Here is an 18,182-nt window from a genome sequence, read left to right as displayed (position 1 = left end):
TGTGGCTGTGACGAATTAAACATGCAGCCCCCCCTTGAGATCTCGGCCGTTGACCGCGCGATCACGCCAAAAAATTGGCGCGCAGGTTGTCTGGGATATAATCTACAAAATTGTATAGTAATTTTTTTCATGCGAATTGTTATTAAGTAATTATGCTAATTTATGCCTAATTAGTATGCAAAATCATACTTTTTCCCTCTAACTCCATAAACAAAGCTCCAAATGTTCTCATTTTTGGCATAGAAACTCTTTGTGATGTTATTAGCAGGTGTACATGAAAAAAAATTGTGATATCAGATCAATTTCTTATGTATTATATTGTTTTTTGCAATATCTTATGTATTTCCTTGTTTTTGGGACCTTTCGTTTTTCATTGTTTTTTCAATGAAATTAGTTGGGAGCTCTTCTAAGACCATAAACAGCATAAAAAACATACATTTAGGCCAGCAAAACTAAAAATAATCATACATTTATGATTTTTGGTTGAAAACACAATTTACGTTGACTTTGTACACAAAATCATGTTTTTGAGCAATTTTTGGTCTGACATGCATTTACATAACATTGCGTAACTTCGAAACCACGTACCCGGGTGATGCAAACTTGGTCTCAAAAGTTGCGTCCATCGATCTCTTCTTGTAGAAGAGATGCAACCTCGCCCCTGAACAAGTGTTTGTTCGATTGGGGGACGCCAGGGAGGAACTCGAGCAAGTCCTTGGACGCAATGCCCAGTCTACTAAGGACGCGAGCTCTACGCGAGTTGGATGCAGTAGTAGCTGCAGAGGCTAGTTGCATCCATAACTCGCCTACCAAGGACAAGAGTGCCTCGTCAAGAAGGGCACCGTCATTGGCAGCGAAAATATCGCGCGACTCGTTCAGGGGGGCCTCCGAGGGCCCCCCCCCCCCCCCCCCCTCTGGCCTAGATAGAGTTAAAGAGAGAAAAAGAGCAGATTTATAACACAGGACTCTACAGGAGAAAATCAGATTTTTTACTGTTTTACACTGTATACTTCACTTTAATGCTGTTTGCAACATGAAAATCACAAGACCAAATATTTCAATATTATAGTATATGATAACCATGTGTATTTCTTAAAGGAGATGGGCTGAACTTCCAAAATAACGGGAAAATGGCAAGATGACACACTGTGAAGGACATTCCTCAGTTAGGTTTGTGTGCATTCTTATCTGGCTGGCATCATGTCATCTAATGAAGTATTTATGAAGTGCCAAGCAGCAGTAACCTGCCATGTAATGCAAGACATGGTCATGATACACATATGGTTTTTTAAGCAGTTTTGCAAACTCTTCTTATTAGAATATCTCACTGAAGGAGATGTTACAATGGGGAAGAGCCTGTTTAAAAGGATCTTCAGTGCTGACATTATTTTATTGATGGGAGGATGCTGGTCTCAAGGAAAATAAAATGAAGAGCCCACTTGAACAGACAATCGAGAATGTTATTCCGTCCTCTGTGACGGATACAACTGAACAGCATCTCTAGGTGATCCTGCGATATCTTGTATATACAGACATACTGGAACAGTGATTCCATCTTGACTAGTAGGCTATGATGTATTTCAAGCACCAAGTCTATCGTTACGTGGAATTCCATCCAAGCAGTCTTCTTTCGAGTACCAGAGCTTGTCCATTTGCATCCTTGAGGGCTTGAATGTAATTCTAAGTGTTTTGTAGCCATTCATTTCTCACTCAAAGATTTGAGAGGGTCATAGGCCATTTGTACCCTTTTCCTTTGGGTGTTCTGGAATTCATTAGGTGGAAAAATGTTCATCTTGCGTATGAATTTGATGGTTTTGCCACTGCAAGCAAACTCAGGAATGCAAAGGTCCTAACAGAAAAAATCATTGTACCTGCAACGGTTGGGCTGAGTGCTCATATAACAACTTTCACATTCATTTTGTGATGCTTCCATTGAATATGCTTAATCTTCAGCTGGTTTGCAATTTCTTGAACACTCACTGTAAAAATGGAGTTAACAACCTTTACATAGAATAAGATAGTACAAAATGTAATATGTTTGATCAAACCTGATACCAAATGTAATATGTTTGATCAAACCTATGTTTGTAATTATTTTTTCAGTAATGTACCAGTCATATGCCAAGTGGGTTCAGTCTCACAGAGATCTACCAATCAAACTCAACCAATGGTGTAACGTTGTGGTGAGTTACTTAGCATGTTACTCAAAAATACAAGTTTGGTGAGATGCTGCTTCAATAGTTCCTTTCAGATTTACTTGAATCTTAGAGCTGTTTGGTGCATATTTGATGGTTAATTGGATGTTACCCATTGAATACTGAATTGTCTGATTTCTTTCTACTTTGTACAAGGACCAAACCTATGGGTTAAAAGCCTTGGACCTTGTTCATAGAAATTAATATTGATTCTTATTTATTTAAGAATAAAAAATAATGTTTGCATATGGGAATTCCAAGTGATTATTATGTTTCAAAATTATATTACTGATATCAACATTAGTAAGTTATCAGTATATAGGATACCTCCAAATTTATATTGCATGAAATATTGAGAAATATGAAAGAGGGAGTATCCATTGTTGTTGAATTTTCCTGCCACTTTAAAGCTTCAGTGCTTCATACATGTAGTCAAGTCAAATTAAACCCTACCAGTTTAACTTGCCCATTTACTATGTTAGGGTTGGTTTAATGAGTTTGTGTATAATAGGGGAGTTCACTTATTGCTAAAATTAATTTTAAGAATATATGGACAAATTGAATGTCAACAAAACAATTTTCAGCTCACTTAACATTGATTATAGTAGTAAGCAAATCACCCCCTTCCTCCTTTGAAAGGGACTGCAGATATTAACAGCCTTGATACTTGACATTCATCATCAAAGGAGTAAAGGGAAGCATTTCAAGAAACCATCATTGATAAGTGTCAAAAGATACTGAAAACCTTGCATCTTGGTTGCTGAGAGCAAATTTGTCCATTGCCAACGCCCTCCTTGAAACACTTCCAAGGTTATAATGATGAATACCTCTATTTACAGAGATGGGAGTTCAAGCATCCCCAGCCTTTCCTGCGAACCCGTGAGTTCCTGTGGCAGGAAGGTCATACAGCATGGGCCAACAAGGAAGAAGCCGTAGATGAAGTCTACACCATCCTTGAACTCTATGCTCAGGTGTATGAATACCTTCTAGCTATCCCAGTGGTGAGAGGACAGAAGACTCTTAAAGAGAAGTTTGCTGGAGGTGATTTCACTACCACAGTGGAGGCCTTTGTCAAGGCTAGCGGTAGAGCTATTCAGGTATGGTAGCTATATATATTTAGTTTTACTCTTGGTTCTGGCTGAACTTAAATCATGTTTTACATCTGTGGTTAAATAATGGGTAACATTAACTCTAGATGTTTACCTTGTTAGCATTTTTGGTACTCAAATTTGTCAGAAAGGTCAAACGTCCTAGAGTTTATTATACCAGAAAATATCTTGTCCACATAAGCAATCTTTTTAGAGATCTGCAAAACAGTTATGCATGTGAAAGTGACATTGTGATCTGCTATTCCAAAATCAGCAATAAGTCATCACAATTGTCTCTGTAAATAGCAACTTGGTCTTCATAAAGTGAAAATTAGAAAAATAGCTTAATAGAAAAAGCAATACTTCTGCTTTATGCTGTATGTATTTGAAGTTGAAAAATTTAAAATTGATCCATGTTTTATTGTTTGAAATAGCATTTAAATGAAATACTCTGAGTTCAGCGACAGATCGACGAGGCTATATCCCCTTAATCGTTGAATGCCAAACAGAGTAGCAGCAACTCTCATCTTTTAATGTCTTTTGGTCTGATGTAGACACTCTACCAACTGAGCCAACACACTGGTCAAAGAAAAGATAAGATACAAAAGTTTCTTTGACACCATTTGTGATGTTTTGATGTTCAATTTATTTTATTTTCAGGGTGCAACATCTCACCATCTTGGCCAGAACTTTGCTAAGATGTTTGAAATCAAGTTTGAGGATCCAAATGTGGTAAGTAATTAGTTAATGACCTATTTTTACCACTCCATACGGGGTCAATGGCAGAATTCTAAAACAGTGTCATGAAGACATCAGAATACTACTGACTTCATATGAATAGAAGCAATATTCCTTTAGCAGGATTTGTTTGCTATATTATGTTCAAAGCCATTTTCTCCATCTTCTTTTAAAGCGAATATGTATGACTTTTTCTTTACTTGCTATGGATTTCCAGCTTATGGCCAAATATTTTGATAATAGTAATAATAATAACATTTCATGTAGCGTATTTCAGACCTATAAGGACTCTCGGTGTGCTTTACAGACATGACTTAATAGAATAATATAGTATACATTATAAATAACAACATTGAACATAGCTTTATTAAGAAATAGGTTGATTCTACACTAACACAATAACCATCTTTATTGTTGTAAAAAAAGGGGGAAATTGGAGCTTATACATATCCAAGTTTAATGCACCAAAATTAAATTGGGTTTGACCACAAGAAACTGTAAGTGTGAATGATGTTTATATGATCAAGAAATTATAATACATGATTCAGTTACATTGTAATAATTTATTTTGTTTATACAGCCCAACACCCACAAGTATGTTTACCAGAACTCTTGGGGTCTGACCACAAGAACTATTGGTGTGATGTGTATGGTGCATGGAGATGATAAGGGGTTGGTACTACCACCAAGAGTCGCTGCTGTTCAGGTAAGTTACTCAAGCAAGCTTCTGTTAAAAGCTACTGAATTCCTTCAATCGGATTGGCCAAGAGCAATTAAGTAATTCACCTTTTATAATGTTACTGATATTGGTGTGTTTGAAAAGTTAAGTTATAAATTTTATTCCACAGATTAAAATTTGCATGCTAACAAAGTTTTTGCTACAATGAGGAGGATTTGGGTTATTCTAGTCTATATCTACCATTAGAAGTCAAGCCATTGTAGACTGTATGTGCTGTCTTTGACTGCTGATTCTTCATTCAAGAAGTGATTTCTGACTTGATATTCCAACAATACTGCAGCCTTTACACTGCCAAATGCAGTAATTATATAGTAGTTATCAAATGTTTACTCTTCTAATTCACATTACTAGGCTATTGTCATACCATGTGGTATCACAGCCAAGACCACAGATGAGCAGAGGAATAAACTCCTAGACAAGTGCCATGACTATGTGAAGATCCTGAAAGCTGGTGGACTAAGAGCTCAGAGTGATCTTAGAGATAACTACTCTCCTGGATGGAAGTTCAACCATTGGGAACTCAAGGTTGGTCAACAAGATTTCTTTGTAATCACATTATTTTCTTTTACATCCAAATCTCAAAAGACCTAGGAGGTTCCCAGAGATGGGAGTAGTGTCAAAGGTGGTATTGTCTTGTTTTTCTTACAGAAACTAGGATTACCAGCATACTGATTGAAGATTAATTGGGGAGAGGGTCCTATCTGGGAAAGTTTCCATGTAGGAAAGGGAGGAGATTTTTTTTTTTGGGGGGGGTAAAATTTGGTGTAGGTTGCATCCCTTATAATATTTGGCTCAAAGTTTTTTTTTGCTGATGAGTTCACCCCTGTCATTTTCCACTCTAGATATATCCATAAAATCAACCTTTCTTTCTGGCTGTAACGTTTCACAATACTCCAGATGCTCTAACCTTTTGATTGTTTCAATATTTAATGTATGAGGATTCAAAGATTTCATTGTAACAGTGATTTATTGTCCTTTGCATACACATGTTAATTTTGATATTTTGTTGCCCTGTTTGAACACAGGGGGTGCCAGTTCGTATTGAGGTGGGGCCACGTGACATGAGCAAGCAGGAGTTCATCGCTTGCAGACGAGACACCGGAGCCAAGGCCACATTCCCTGAGGCTGAATCGGTTGCCAAGGTTACTCAGCTCCTTGATCAGATCCAGACTGACATGTATGCAAAGTAAGTCATAGATAGTCATGTATGAACTTGATTTTATTTGATGTGGAGAAGGAAATGTTGACCTGAAGATATACCCTGGCCATAGTCTAGTGCCAAGTAGACACATAAAATTCTGAGGGTCCACTGATTCCTGGTACTCTCTGTGCCCTTGAGCTCAGTATTATTTCTTCATTCATTTTGTATCATACCCTGAACAAATGAAATGCTTTAGACATTATTGGTACCAGTCTGTATAATATTTTATAAAAATGATTATAAGTTGAAGATACTGATACTACATTATCCTCTAATCTCCCTCTTTATCTCTCTCCCTTTCTTTTTCTCTGTCCCCTATATTCATAATTTCATGAAATCTTTTAATTTATCAAATAAATAATTGATTGTTAAAAATGATTTTCTTCCACTCCTTTTTATTTGTGTAGTGCCAAGAAGGACCTTGATGATCACATTGTAGTGACAAGCTCCTGGAACGATTTCTGTAACAAACTAGATGAAAAGAAGGTAACTACATCTAACATGGATTTAGTAACTATTAAAAATATGAGACATGTGACAATGTATGGATGAACCAGTTTCGAAAACTCAAAAGTTAATATTTGTATATCTGTATGTGCCATTCATTTCAAATTCATATTTTGCATTTCAATGGCATTTCCAGTTGATAAAAATGTTATTTTAAATGAGATTAGCTCCCCCCCCCCTGAATCTTATTACAGAGCTGCCAAGTAGTACCATTTTTCCGTATTTCATACGGAAATCAATTTAAAATATGGCAGTACGCTTTTTCATGATAAAATATGGAAAAACAAATTAGAGAAGAAAAGGTATTGTTCGCCCCACTAAGCATCCGGGAGCTTTCGGGCGGAGATGAAAAAATGGCAGCCGTGTGTTGCTGCCCTCTACGTTCAATGAGTTGTGCTTTCATCAAGGCTTTCCGATTAGAATTCTCGATATCATAGCGAATCAATGCGGGTGACAAGTTACGAGCGCACGCACGTAGATTACATGCGCAAAGCAGCGGCTCAAATCGCGATATATAGCGACTGGTAAATACGTCTGTAAGGATGATGACGTCATCCAAGATGGCAACTTACGTTGACCAACGAAAGGATTGAAGATGACGATTTTCGATCATCATTTGAAAGGAATTAGCGGTAACTGCGGTCTTAGGTACGATGTTTCTGAATTTCATACATTTTCCTGTAAATACGGAAGCAATTTCTCTTTCATAATGTGACATTTTATGTACAAAAAAACGATCGAAAAATCAGGTTTCCGTCGAATGTTAGATCTAACGTTACCGCTAATACGTTGTCTGTACGTACGGGCCTCTAAGCTCTTTAGTCTGTGTATTAGTGAGTGAGCCAACGCAGTTCAGCAGAACAACCAAAACACAGAGACTGAAGCTTTTGGTCTCGTGTGGGGCGCAAATGTAAGAAGTGATCGAACTTTGCCATTATGCATGCATATTTATCTCACACGGTAAAAATACAGATTTTTTGGTCAAAATACTGATTTTGGGGGATAAGAATACTGAAAATGCAAAATACAACTTGGCAGCTCTGTTATTAAGGTTAACCTATTGAACCATTAGCATTAGGATGGATGATGGGCCCTTTTGAGATTGTTGGCTGACAAGTGCACTTTTACACCCTGTCAAATTAAATTGTGTTGTAACTGTTAACTTGTAACACCTGTTTATTGAGATTTAGAGGAATGCATAATGAGGTCTGCTCAGCTTCAATTCTTGCAAAACCAGATATTCCTGCCAACAGAGTGATGAATAGAGAATTCATCCCACTGTTTTGTGATGATTTTCTTTCTTTGCAGCTCCTTCTTGTTCCATACTGTGGGGAGATATCTTGTGAGGATAAGGTCAAAAAAGAGAGTGCAAGGTAAGATCTATTCTCTCTATTACTTTCTATCAACACTATGTGGGAATAGCAATATTTATTCTCCGGAATGAAGTCTAGATTTAATCATGATTGATGTATATGCTAATGCAATGCAATTAAATCTGAAGTAACATGTTGATCATTTTAAAGTTCAAAATATGAATGTTTTGAGATACTAGTTCCATTTTATAAGGAACTATTATGATATGTATCTGAGATGTGCCGGTATCTTCTAACATGAACAGCAACAAGGTATTTTGATATAGGACAACATTTTACTTTCCCAATTGATATACTACATTAGATATGCACAACTCCCCCCCCCCTTAATAACCTTTCTTATTTTTTTCAGTAACTGAAAAATCATAAAGGGCAGTCATCCCCCCATAGCTCTGACTTATAATGCTAACCCAAAGTCTGGTTCTAAAACATATTCGTTTTCTTTTTTTGACCATTGACAGAGACCGAGATGTTGTAGTTGGGGCTCCCTCTATGGGTGCGAAGGGATTGTGCATTCCTTTCAAACAACCGAAAGATATTGCTCCAGGTACACATTGTATACTCCCAGACTGCACAAATGATGCCAAGAAGTATACTCTCTTTGGACGCAGCTACTAAGATGATCCCTACATAGGATCACACCTTGCCTGGATCACCCTGCCCCATCCCCACCACACCCAGATTGTAAGAATGATGCCAAGACGTATACTCTCTTTGGATGTAGCTACTAAGATGATCCCTGTGTAGGATTACACCTTGCCTGAATCCCCCTTCCCCACCCCAACCTGATTCCATCCTTATCCAGACTGCAAAACTGCAGAGATATAGTTACTAAGATGATCCTTGTATAGTGGTACACTCTCTAGACCCCTCCCCCATAAAATGTAGTAACCAAGACTTTATGTTGTCAACATATTTTAGAAGGCAAACCATTACCATATGAGAACCATCCTATGATATTTCTATATGTTAAATGTCATAAGGAGTGCAATACTCATTCTCCACACAAATGCTTAGTTCTAATCAACTCCTACACAAAATAGAAGAGTGATAGCTTTTCAATGATATTTGTAAAATTGTTAGGTATTAATATCCATTTCCAATGTATTCATATGATTAATGCTTATTCTACTTAGTCCCCCTCCTTCCACCCCTTCCTCTATTGATGTGTTGTCATATAACTGAAATTACCAACGGGTGATGAACTAAGGCATTAATTGGTTAACCATGTACTTGAATTGATTTAGTTTTTATTTTAGCAAAGTGCCTCACACAGCAATGTTTTCTGTAATGAATGTTCCATCTTCATATGATTGAACCAGACACATCTCTCCCCCCCCCCCCCCCTCTCTCTCTCTCTCTTTCTGCTCCATTACCTGACAGACAAAATGTTATTTCTTTGAAAAAGAGATATATGATACCATTTCAACAGAGAGAAAATATATATTGAACAATTTATTTCAGGTATAACACATATTTGGATGATATCAGACTTATGATATCAGATATCATATTAGATATATTTCATTGAAAAAAAAGTTATTCATATATGATTCTCAAGGCTTTACCAAAAGTCATCTTGAATACTCACAGTGAGACCTTTTCCTTTTCACAAGTTCCCTTTCTAAAGATGTTTTTATTTCTGTTCATATTTTCTAGGAAAGAAATTATTTGTTCCTTAAATAAAACCTAATAATTAGATGAGCTAAACTGGTTGGTCATGATATACCGACAACAGTATATTATATGGTACAAACATCAATACCTGTCCAATCTCTGCACAGCTCTGAACTATTATACAAGCATATAGATTTCAATGAAAATTAGTCTTTTGCTTCATCAATACTATACATAAAAGTTTATTATATTACTATACTGAAGTAACATGAAGCAGTGGGGTCACAAAGCTCATATCTCACAAAAGGATAAATATTCAGGCAGTTAGTGAAAAAGAAATGACTGTAATCACATATCATTGCTTTTACTCAGTTTACTTCATTGTCTTGGTCCTGTGCACAAAGCAATGGTGCTTTATTATAGAAGTTATACCACTACTTTCACTGGTTATTATGTACATTAAAGTGTTCAAATCAACTTTGTGATCAATCACTGAGCTTGATGTCACAGCCCCCTGATAGTAAGCTGTGATATGGACTGACAAATGTTTGACTGATTTTGGCGAGATTAAAGATGATATCTAGTTGATTGAAAACAATTGTAACAGAATAACTACCCAAGTGTTGTATGTATGAATCAAAATCATGTGCTTAACGATTTTGCGATTTTTTTAGGGTTAGGGTTACTAGATGATAATGATGTGAACTAAATTTTCGTTCACTATAACTACTTCAGTGCCACACAAACAAATGATTTTCTCTGAAATTTGATTTACAAAGATTTTATCACATTTCTGGTTATTCATCCTGCAGTTATATCATGGTAAAAATGGTTCTAACCATGTCCCTTTGTTTGAATGAGTCATATACATTTACTGTCATATGATGTGGTTTGTAATTCCCGCTCTTTGAAAAAGTAACATGTAACATGATTGTATTCAAAATATTGCCTTTGGAGATTCCTAGTTTTGGGTAACAAACTATTTATGAGAATACAATTGTTGCATTTGCAAGGAACAAGTTTTGAGATTTCAAAATCAATAGCATCACATGGGATACAAGAGTTAAACATGATATTGATATATTTCATGTAAAAAGTTCATATTTGTTTTCATTTTGAAACATACACAATCACGTATATTGCATTTACAAAAGGAACATTGTCAATGAATTAAATGTAGATCTATCAAAACTTAACAATGAAAAGTTGTTGATATTTTAGCTGAAAATAAATCCAATTTTGTATCCTTATGTCTATACACTTCTAGTCATATTGTTTAATTTAATTCTTTTCTTAAATCAAGATTGTGTGAGTGATGTTCTGATTGTATCAATCATATTATGGCGGATTGATAGATTTAATGATTGGCTAATTGACTTTGTAAAGTATTGAGTGAATGATTGATTGATTCATTTATTCATTCATTGAGTGATTGATTGATTGATTGATTGATGATCAAATGTTTGATTTTTTCCGATTGTTTATTATGTTAGGTTGAGTGCATGCGAAGTTACTATTGATGAACTATTTATATCTCACTTTAATGTAATAAAGAATAAGTCAAGGTAGTAGATAAAATAACCAATTAAACAACCTTATGATATCACATTTATGTATGAGATCAATAAACATTCTCTGTACATATAAATGTTAGTTACAATAATTAATCCAATATTTCAGAACAAATTGTCACAATACATGTCAGTCTACAGTAACATATTCAAAGGTACTATACTATAAAACTTTAATTCTGGTTTTTATGTACATGAAAGAATAACGAATTAAAAAATATGTACAATTTTTGTAGAAATTAAGAATACTTTTTTACTGAAAATTCTCCAAACAAGGTTACTTCATAATGTACTTCTGGCAGAATGTTTGATGTAGATTTCAACAAATCCATATTGTTTATGTAAGAAACGCTATTGCTAAATACATGTGCATATATTAATGATTCTGTTCCAAACAAATGTCATACGTCTGTCATCATATATCTCCATAGAAATAGATTCCCTTCTTCCCCATCCGTCTGATTTTCTCTTTATTCTTTTGTCGTCATAATTCTTTGACAGCACCGAACGATTTTGAACGATCTTTAGGATGAATTAAAGGTTCTTGTTCATTTGGTTTGCCGTCACTTGGCATCATTCCTGAGAATGTACTTGGACGGACTCTCATTCTTGTCACATTCCCATTGGTTGTACGGAAGATGATGAGAGTAGGAATAAACATGATACCAGATTCTAATGTCAAAAGGAAGCAATGCCATTCTGTTGAAAAGGAAACATCAAAATAACGTTTAATAAGGAATGCTGCAAAAAGAGAAATGATAACAAAAATAATCCATTAAATCATGGTCCCCAGAGTTACGATTGATTCAAGCCAATCTCCCAACCCTCACCCCTTTCATCATTACCTCATTTTCATTCTTTTTTCTATTATATATTCACCGGTATATTCATTCTATTTGTTTTCTTCTGTTAATTCTCCTTTTCATTTTCCTTAGATACATTTTGTCTTTTTCATTCATTTTTTTTCTTCATTACATTTTTTCTCCTTTTCTTCAACTTCTTTTCCCTCCCTTCGTTTTTTTTCGTCAGAGACCTAGAGATCACTTTTCTTGTTGGTCAACTAGTCTTTTGGTCTATTGGTCTCTTACAAAACTGTGAAACTTGCTATCATTAAATTCTCCATGAACAATGATACATTTGGTGAATGTTGACTTACGATATCCCCTGTCGGGTGTATTGAATGGTTTGTTGCACTGAACGACGTCGAATCGAGTAAGGATGACAAGGAGAACGGACTGGACGTTGCTGAGTATGAGAGCTGTTTGCACACAGAGAAACTTTATCCGTATTCTGTATGGTTTCAGAAAGTTTTTACTCGCTGAGAAGAGCACGATTAGAGCTGAGACAGCAAAGATGGCGGACACGAGAGTGATGCAGTTTAATGTGAGCATGATGGTCGAGGCAATGCTCTAGGAGATAAAAAGAATAAAATCCTTAAATCGGTGCCTCATGAATGAATGCTACATATTATTATTGTTGTTGTTGTTATTATTACTTAACATTGATAGGCATTATATAGGCCTACATATTTCCATTGGTTGTTTATCTAGAAATGCTTCTTGACTTATATTTCATGGATAACAATATGTCGAAAAAGAATCTCCATTTCTCTCCACCCTTCTTCCCAAATAACTCTTGTTTACCTTTGTGCTACAGGGTTCGACTCTCATGTCAGCCTCTAGATGATAATTTGTTTAAGTCAAATATTTTCCTCTCTGCATTACTAGAATGGGACAAAAAGCAAGCAATTTGACCACGAAGTAAAAGTCATCCCATGGAGCTAGATGGTCATACAATAAGAGGATATCAACCCTACTAATTCAATAAACTAATATTTACCGGGTTTTCATCGATCGAGCCATCTATGTTAAGTACTTCTGTGATGAACAGCATAACGGGTCTAATGATAGCAGTCTGTAAAACACATGCCTCTAGTATGCGATAGTTTCTCCTTTATAATAAAAGCAAACATACCACGTCGATAAAGATTTAAGATGCCGCCACAGAAAAAATACATATATGTATATTTTCTGTGGCGGCGTTATAGTATAGTTTGTTTCTTGTTTTAAGCGCTTCGGTCAGTTTAGGAAAAGCTCAGTATACCAATAATTATGATAACAATAAATGGATACATATTTCTTTTAAATTCTTTGTGTATTTTAATGAAAATTATTTCAGCAAGTTGGATAAGTCGACTTGGATCTATTTGTTCTTTTTAGTGATTTTTTTTGTTCTTAAATTGATCATTATTACTTTTTATTGTTTAGTTATAAGATGATCATGATTTCAGGCAAAGAGTTATCCTCAAGATATGTTAATATGTGATGAATGGGAATGTTTTTTGAACGGTTATAAGTGGTACTCAAATTAAAATGGAAGTTTAAAACCAAACAAGATCAATGTTTTGGTATGATTTCCAAACAGAGCATACAAAAGCTAAGTGACACAGTGACGTTTTCAATATAAAAACTTATTCAGGGCTCGTAACGTAAAGCTTATTCCTACGAGGAATTCATTTATTATAACATCATCAATCGTACAAATCTGCACATGATTAATAAAAAAAAACTGTATGTTCCAGAGTTCTGGTAATTTTGCACACATTTTAAATGAATATTATGACCGAATGGGTTGACATTAATTTCCTATTTTGTATATAGACATCTTAAGAATAAATACTAACCTAGTCATTTTGACTTTTGGTAAGCATTGAAACAAACACATGAGTGGTGGTCTGGCGATAGAGAACTTAGTCCCATCCATCCTTGTGATCATTGCATCAAGACCTCCGAAATAGTCAACGATCAATGTGATGAACTCGTATAGACAAACAGCGAAAAATCTAGGGGAAATAGACATGGAACTAGCGTGAATTATCCTCAAGTCAAACTTTGATTTATTGCAGCGTTGATCCGTACGTCACTTATTTCATATTCCTTCAACCACTTAATTTTTTTTTTATATTTTTAAATAGCCCCTCCCCCATCCCCCGAAAAAGAAATTGATTCATCATAATTACATATACTGATGTAGTTTGTTTCAAATTTGTGACAGGAATTCCGTTTTCTTGCTCAGAGAAACCATATACTGATAAAGTATCTCCGCCATTGGAATCGAGATATTAAATTGCTCATTAGACCTAATCTTTGGTCAAGTATGCTGGGAAATCAAACAAATTACTATCAGCACTTCTCCCTTTATCTAAAGATTGTTTATTTTATCAAACATTAATATATTTCTTTTAATTCACAGATATACATGGAATCTGCCCTTTATATGAGGTGTTTGTCTTATAACTATTTGCTTATCTTAGTGTTTGTATTATAGTTACTGAACTTCTGAGTTCTGACGATCAGTGATAATAATTTTTACAAATCATTGGGGAATATGCCTGGCTCTCGTTCATATTTTACATACAAAATATATTGCGTGTAGGTCAATCAAATACTCATTTATATATTATACAGGTTGTATTGTATTATAGCATGGAACTCTATCTTGAGTATTATTGATTCTTTTCTAGATACATGTATTATATTGATCAAATCTTAATATCGAGGGGGGTATTATCTCCTCACTACCTGACAGTAAAATCGGTGACGGATATATTGATACTTGATAGGGGCAAGACGACCGATAATTATGGCGTCATATTTTTTCTAATTGAATTATAGGGATATTATAGAGTTGCACAGGACAGACACCTCCTTTTTTATATATATTTTCCCCCTTTCTCCCTTTTTGCTTCTTATTTCTCCTTTATTTTCGCTACTTAAAAAAATCCTAGGGGCGGTTGCTGCCCCTATACATGATAGTGACAGATTGTTTTCACAATGAACAGAAAGTCGATGGTCAGTGCCGCCCCCTCCCCCCCCAAAAAAAAAAAATAATAATAATAATAAATAAATAAAATAAAATAAAATGAAAAATAAATAAAATAATATTACTTAAAGTCTATTCTAAGCTTAACAACATTAAGTAGGTAGTGCAAGTCAGTAATAAATGATTATTCATTATGTATATATTTTTTAAGATTAGATGATATAGGTGAACAAAAAAAAAGAAAAAAAACTCACGCTGTTCCAGTGAGAGTACACAATCCAGCAGCCCTTGGAATGTAGAGACCAAGTAGACATGTTGCACAAAATACCTAGAATATGATCAAACATTACAAAATTATTTTGATTACCAATGATTTCATAAATTTCTCTGAATTGTAAGCATGAAGTGCACACTACGAATTCTTGTTTTCTTCTTTTTTTCTTCCTCTTCTTCTTCTGCTTATGATGTAAGCAAAAATTATTGCTTACATCATAAGCAGAAGAAGAAGAAGAAGAAGGAGGAGGAGAAGGAAAAGAAGGAGGAGGAGAGAGAGGAAGAAGAATAGAAAGGAGAAAAGGAGGAAGAAGAATAAAAAGAAGAAGATGAAGAAGAAGAGGAGAAGGAATGAAATAATTACAATATTTTACAAACAAAAGTTTCTCTTATTCATTATACATTTGTCATATAAATATCACAATGACAATCAGACAGATAAACTGTACCGTTTGTATTTCTCTTCACATCCAGAAGTGTCAGGTCAATTATTCAATGTCAAAATATGTAGTAGGCAAATTTACATTAAAAATTTACACTCAGCTCATACACTCTGGCGGACTGCCAGACTTGCATTGGTTAATGAGATGAACAATTACGAAGAGGAGAATCTGTCCATTACATAAAGCTTTTGATGAGTTTATACCACTTTATTTCATTTGAGAAAATTATATGTACAGATCGAAACTTTATTACCGGTATATCAGATATCACTTATCAAGGCTTTCGTTATTTAGAAGGAGGGGTAGTGGTAAAATGAATTTACGATATAATACTTCACATGCACTAGATCTGTCAAAACCAAATGTTCGTTGATTTTGGTAAAGTATTTGTATTTTATTATTTTTCAGATAATCTATTTCCCTTTTTGGGGTGGTCTTATTATACTACTGTATTAGCATACACATGCGGGCTTAGGGGGCCATGGCCCCTTCATAGGTTTTACGACCAAGAAAAAAAAGAGAAAAGGAAAGAGAGGAAAAGGAAAACCGGAATATGAATCATTTTCTTAATATGTTATGTCAAAATCTTTCATAAAATTACATTTGTATTTTGAGAAAGTCAAAATATTCGCTCGATCGGAATTTTTAGGAAATTTTGTTACAGACGCCATATGTTCTGCCCCCTCAATTTTGGGGCTCACGACGCCACTGCACCATTAGATATACATACCGGATATATACCAATGATCCATACAATAGATGTTCGTCGATCACTGTAGGGGATATGTTGTAGCACCCACATCCAAGCTTCAAAGAATAATATAGCTTCTATCGCGGTGATTAAAGTACATGTTATCAAGATTGGCAGCATCTTAGGATTCTCCTCCAGGAGATCTTGAAATTAAAATAAGAGAAAAAAAAATTGAAAACCAAATTTAGAACTATAATGACAATAATCTAATGATAATGAAAATAATTGTGATATAAATCATTGAACAAAGAATAATAACAAACGGTTTCTCGATGCCTATATAGTAAAGTTACTGTTTTTCAGAATAATCTCAATTTCGATGAAATATCAATGAAAATCCATAAAATTGTTCAATTTCCCTACGAATTTAAATATGATATGAATTGAGTAGGCCTGCATCACAAAAAATATTTCTTCGTAAATTGATGGCATAAAAGGCAAGATTGGATAACAAAATTTGTACAGATCACGATGTTTTACTATGATAACCTTAATATTCTGAATATTAGACTGGTATTGTTTCACAGCATCAAACTAATATGATTCGGCTATGAAATGAGGTTGTTTGAAATTACAATTTTATTGAACTTGAAAATGATCCCGCGAGGTAATGACCATTAAAATCACCATGCATTCAAACCAAATATCATTCTAAGATATATGATTGCCGATCTGAAGAGAAGATCCGATGACAGATCGGCAATTCGCCAAGAAATTTTTTCCCCTTTTACGCTATCAGAAAAATAATAACCATAAATCCTGGTATGAAAGTGGTAAAAATTAATAAAAAGATAATCATACTATCCAGCATTTCTTTCGCAAGCGGTGTATAGGAGCAGTTGTCGGCCATGATGTGTCATGAATCTCACTCGGTCAATAAAACATATGAATTAATCCTAGAAATCCAATATAAATGTCACTGATAGTTCAAGACTCCGGTTATATGCGTGCAAACGTTAATGCAAATCGGAGATCAATAATCCCTTAACATGATGATGAGTTGAATTTTTAAATTTTATGGAAGAAACAATGTTGTGAAGAGCCTATATTCGAAGACCACTTTACTAGTGAAGTTCGAAAATGCACTTTGGCATTTGCTTGTTGTAGGTATGCATGTTTTGACTCTATAGGACTCGACAAGACTGAAAAGACTGTGTTTGTAAAAGAACTTCTATATATTTATTTAACAGATTCAGATCAGAAGTGGGACCATCGTTATGTCAACGGAGAGGAAGTCCTTTATGTATATAGTTAAGGGACCCATTTCATAAAGAGTTCAACTGCTGTAACTTTCCCATTATGGCAATCACTATGGTAACAGGGCTCAGGAGCCAATCAGAATCAAGATTTCTTGGGAATTCACGACGATCGCAAAATTACAATAAAAACTTTTTGATAAAACAGGACCTTTTTTACAAGATCATTCCAATCGGCGGTGGCGATGTCATGGACTATAAGCGCAAACGTTTAAATCATTAGCGTACCCAAGGGGGGGGGGGCAGACTGCTCCTCCCCCCTGACGAGTCACAACCCATGAAAGAGACGTATCCCTGCCCCCCCCCTCCCCTGACGAGTCACAGCTGATCCCTGACTAGCCACAAATGGCCCGCTCCTTTGAACTTGAAACTTGAAGACCTTTTTTTTTGCTTGTCAATTTTTTTCAGGTACGAAATCCTTTTTTTGTGGTTGAAGACCTTTTTTTTTGCTTGTCAAATTTTTGGCGGACGAATTCACACCCCCCTTGGAAAATCCTAGGTACGCCACTGTTTTTCATAAAACATGAAAATTACAGTTGAATTCATATTTCATCAGTCCCTATGTAGTTTCCCCCATCTTACTACACCCCTTCTCAATTTGGTTGTTC

The 18,182-nt window shown here is 35.1% G+C and overlaps 2 protein-coding genes across 3 annotated transcripts in view; one reads left to right on the top strand and one right to left on the bottom strand.

The window, feature by feature from the left end:
* Positions 1–10,039, top strand: part of LOC121419182 (bifunctional glutamate/proline--tRNA ligase-like) — a 31,765-nt gene extending 21,726 nt beyond the window's left edge. For both annotated transcript variants that reach the window (XM_041613533.1, XM_041613532.1), the window contains 9 exons: positions 2,104–2,183; positions 3,035–3,292; positions 3,944–4,015; positions 4,602–4,727; positions 5,112–5,285; positions 5,786–5,946; positions 6,369–6,447; positions 7,777–7,841; positions 8,303–10,039. In XM_041613533.1, the coding sequence (XP_041469467.1) occupies positions 2,104–2,183; positions 3,035–3,292; positions 3,944–4,015; positions 4,602–4,727; positions 5,112–5,285; positions 5,786–5,946; positions 6,369–6,447; positions 7,777–7,841; positions 8,303–8,459 (1,172 nt within the window). In that variant the 3' untranslated portion in view covers positions 8,460–10,039. The remainder of the gene's footprint in view (positions 1–2,103; positions 2,184–3,034; positions 3,293–3,943; positions 4,016–4,601; positions 4,728–5,111; positions 5,286–5,785; positions 5,947–6,368; positions 6,448–7,776; positions 7,842–8,302) is intronic.
* Positions 10,040–10,126: 87 nt separating this feature from the next.
* Positions 10,127–17,455, bottom strand: LOC121419183 (organic solute transporter subunit alpha-like). Its single transcript, XM_041613534.1, has 7 exons — positions 17,120–17,455; positions 16,298–16,461; positions 15,106–15,179; positions 13,713–13,871; positions 12,869–12,980; positions 12,186–12,438; positions 10,127–11,728 (listed from the first exon to the last, which is right to left on the bottom strand). Exons 1-7 carry the CDS (start codon positions 17,166–17,168, stop codon positions 11,514–11,516), a joined length of 1,026 nt encoding a protein of 341 aa, XP_041469468.1. The 5' UTR covers positions 17,169–17,455; the 3' UTR covers positions 10,127–11,513.
* Positions 17,456–18,182: the final 727 nt, after the last annotated feature.

Source organism: Lytechinus variegatus, chromosome 7, assembly GCF_018143015.1.
Source record: "Lytechinus variegatus isolate NC3 chromosome 7, Lvar_3.0, whole genome shotgun sequence".
Lineage (NCBI taxonomy): Eukaryota > Metazoa > Echinodermata > Echinoidea > Temnopleuroida > Toxopneustidae > Lytechinus > Lytechinus variegatus.
Note: the sequence above shows the minus strand (reverse complement) of the source record. Positions and strands in the feature narration are given on the sequence as shown.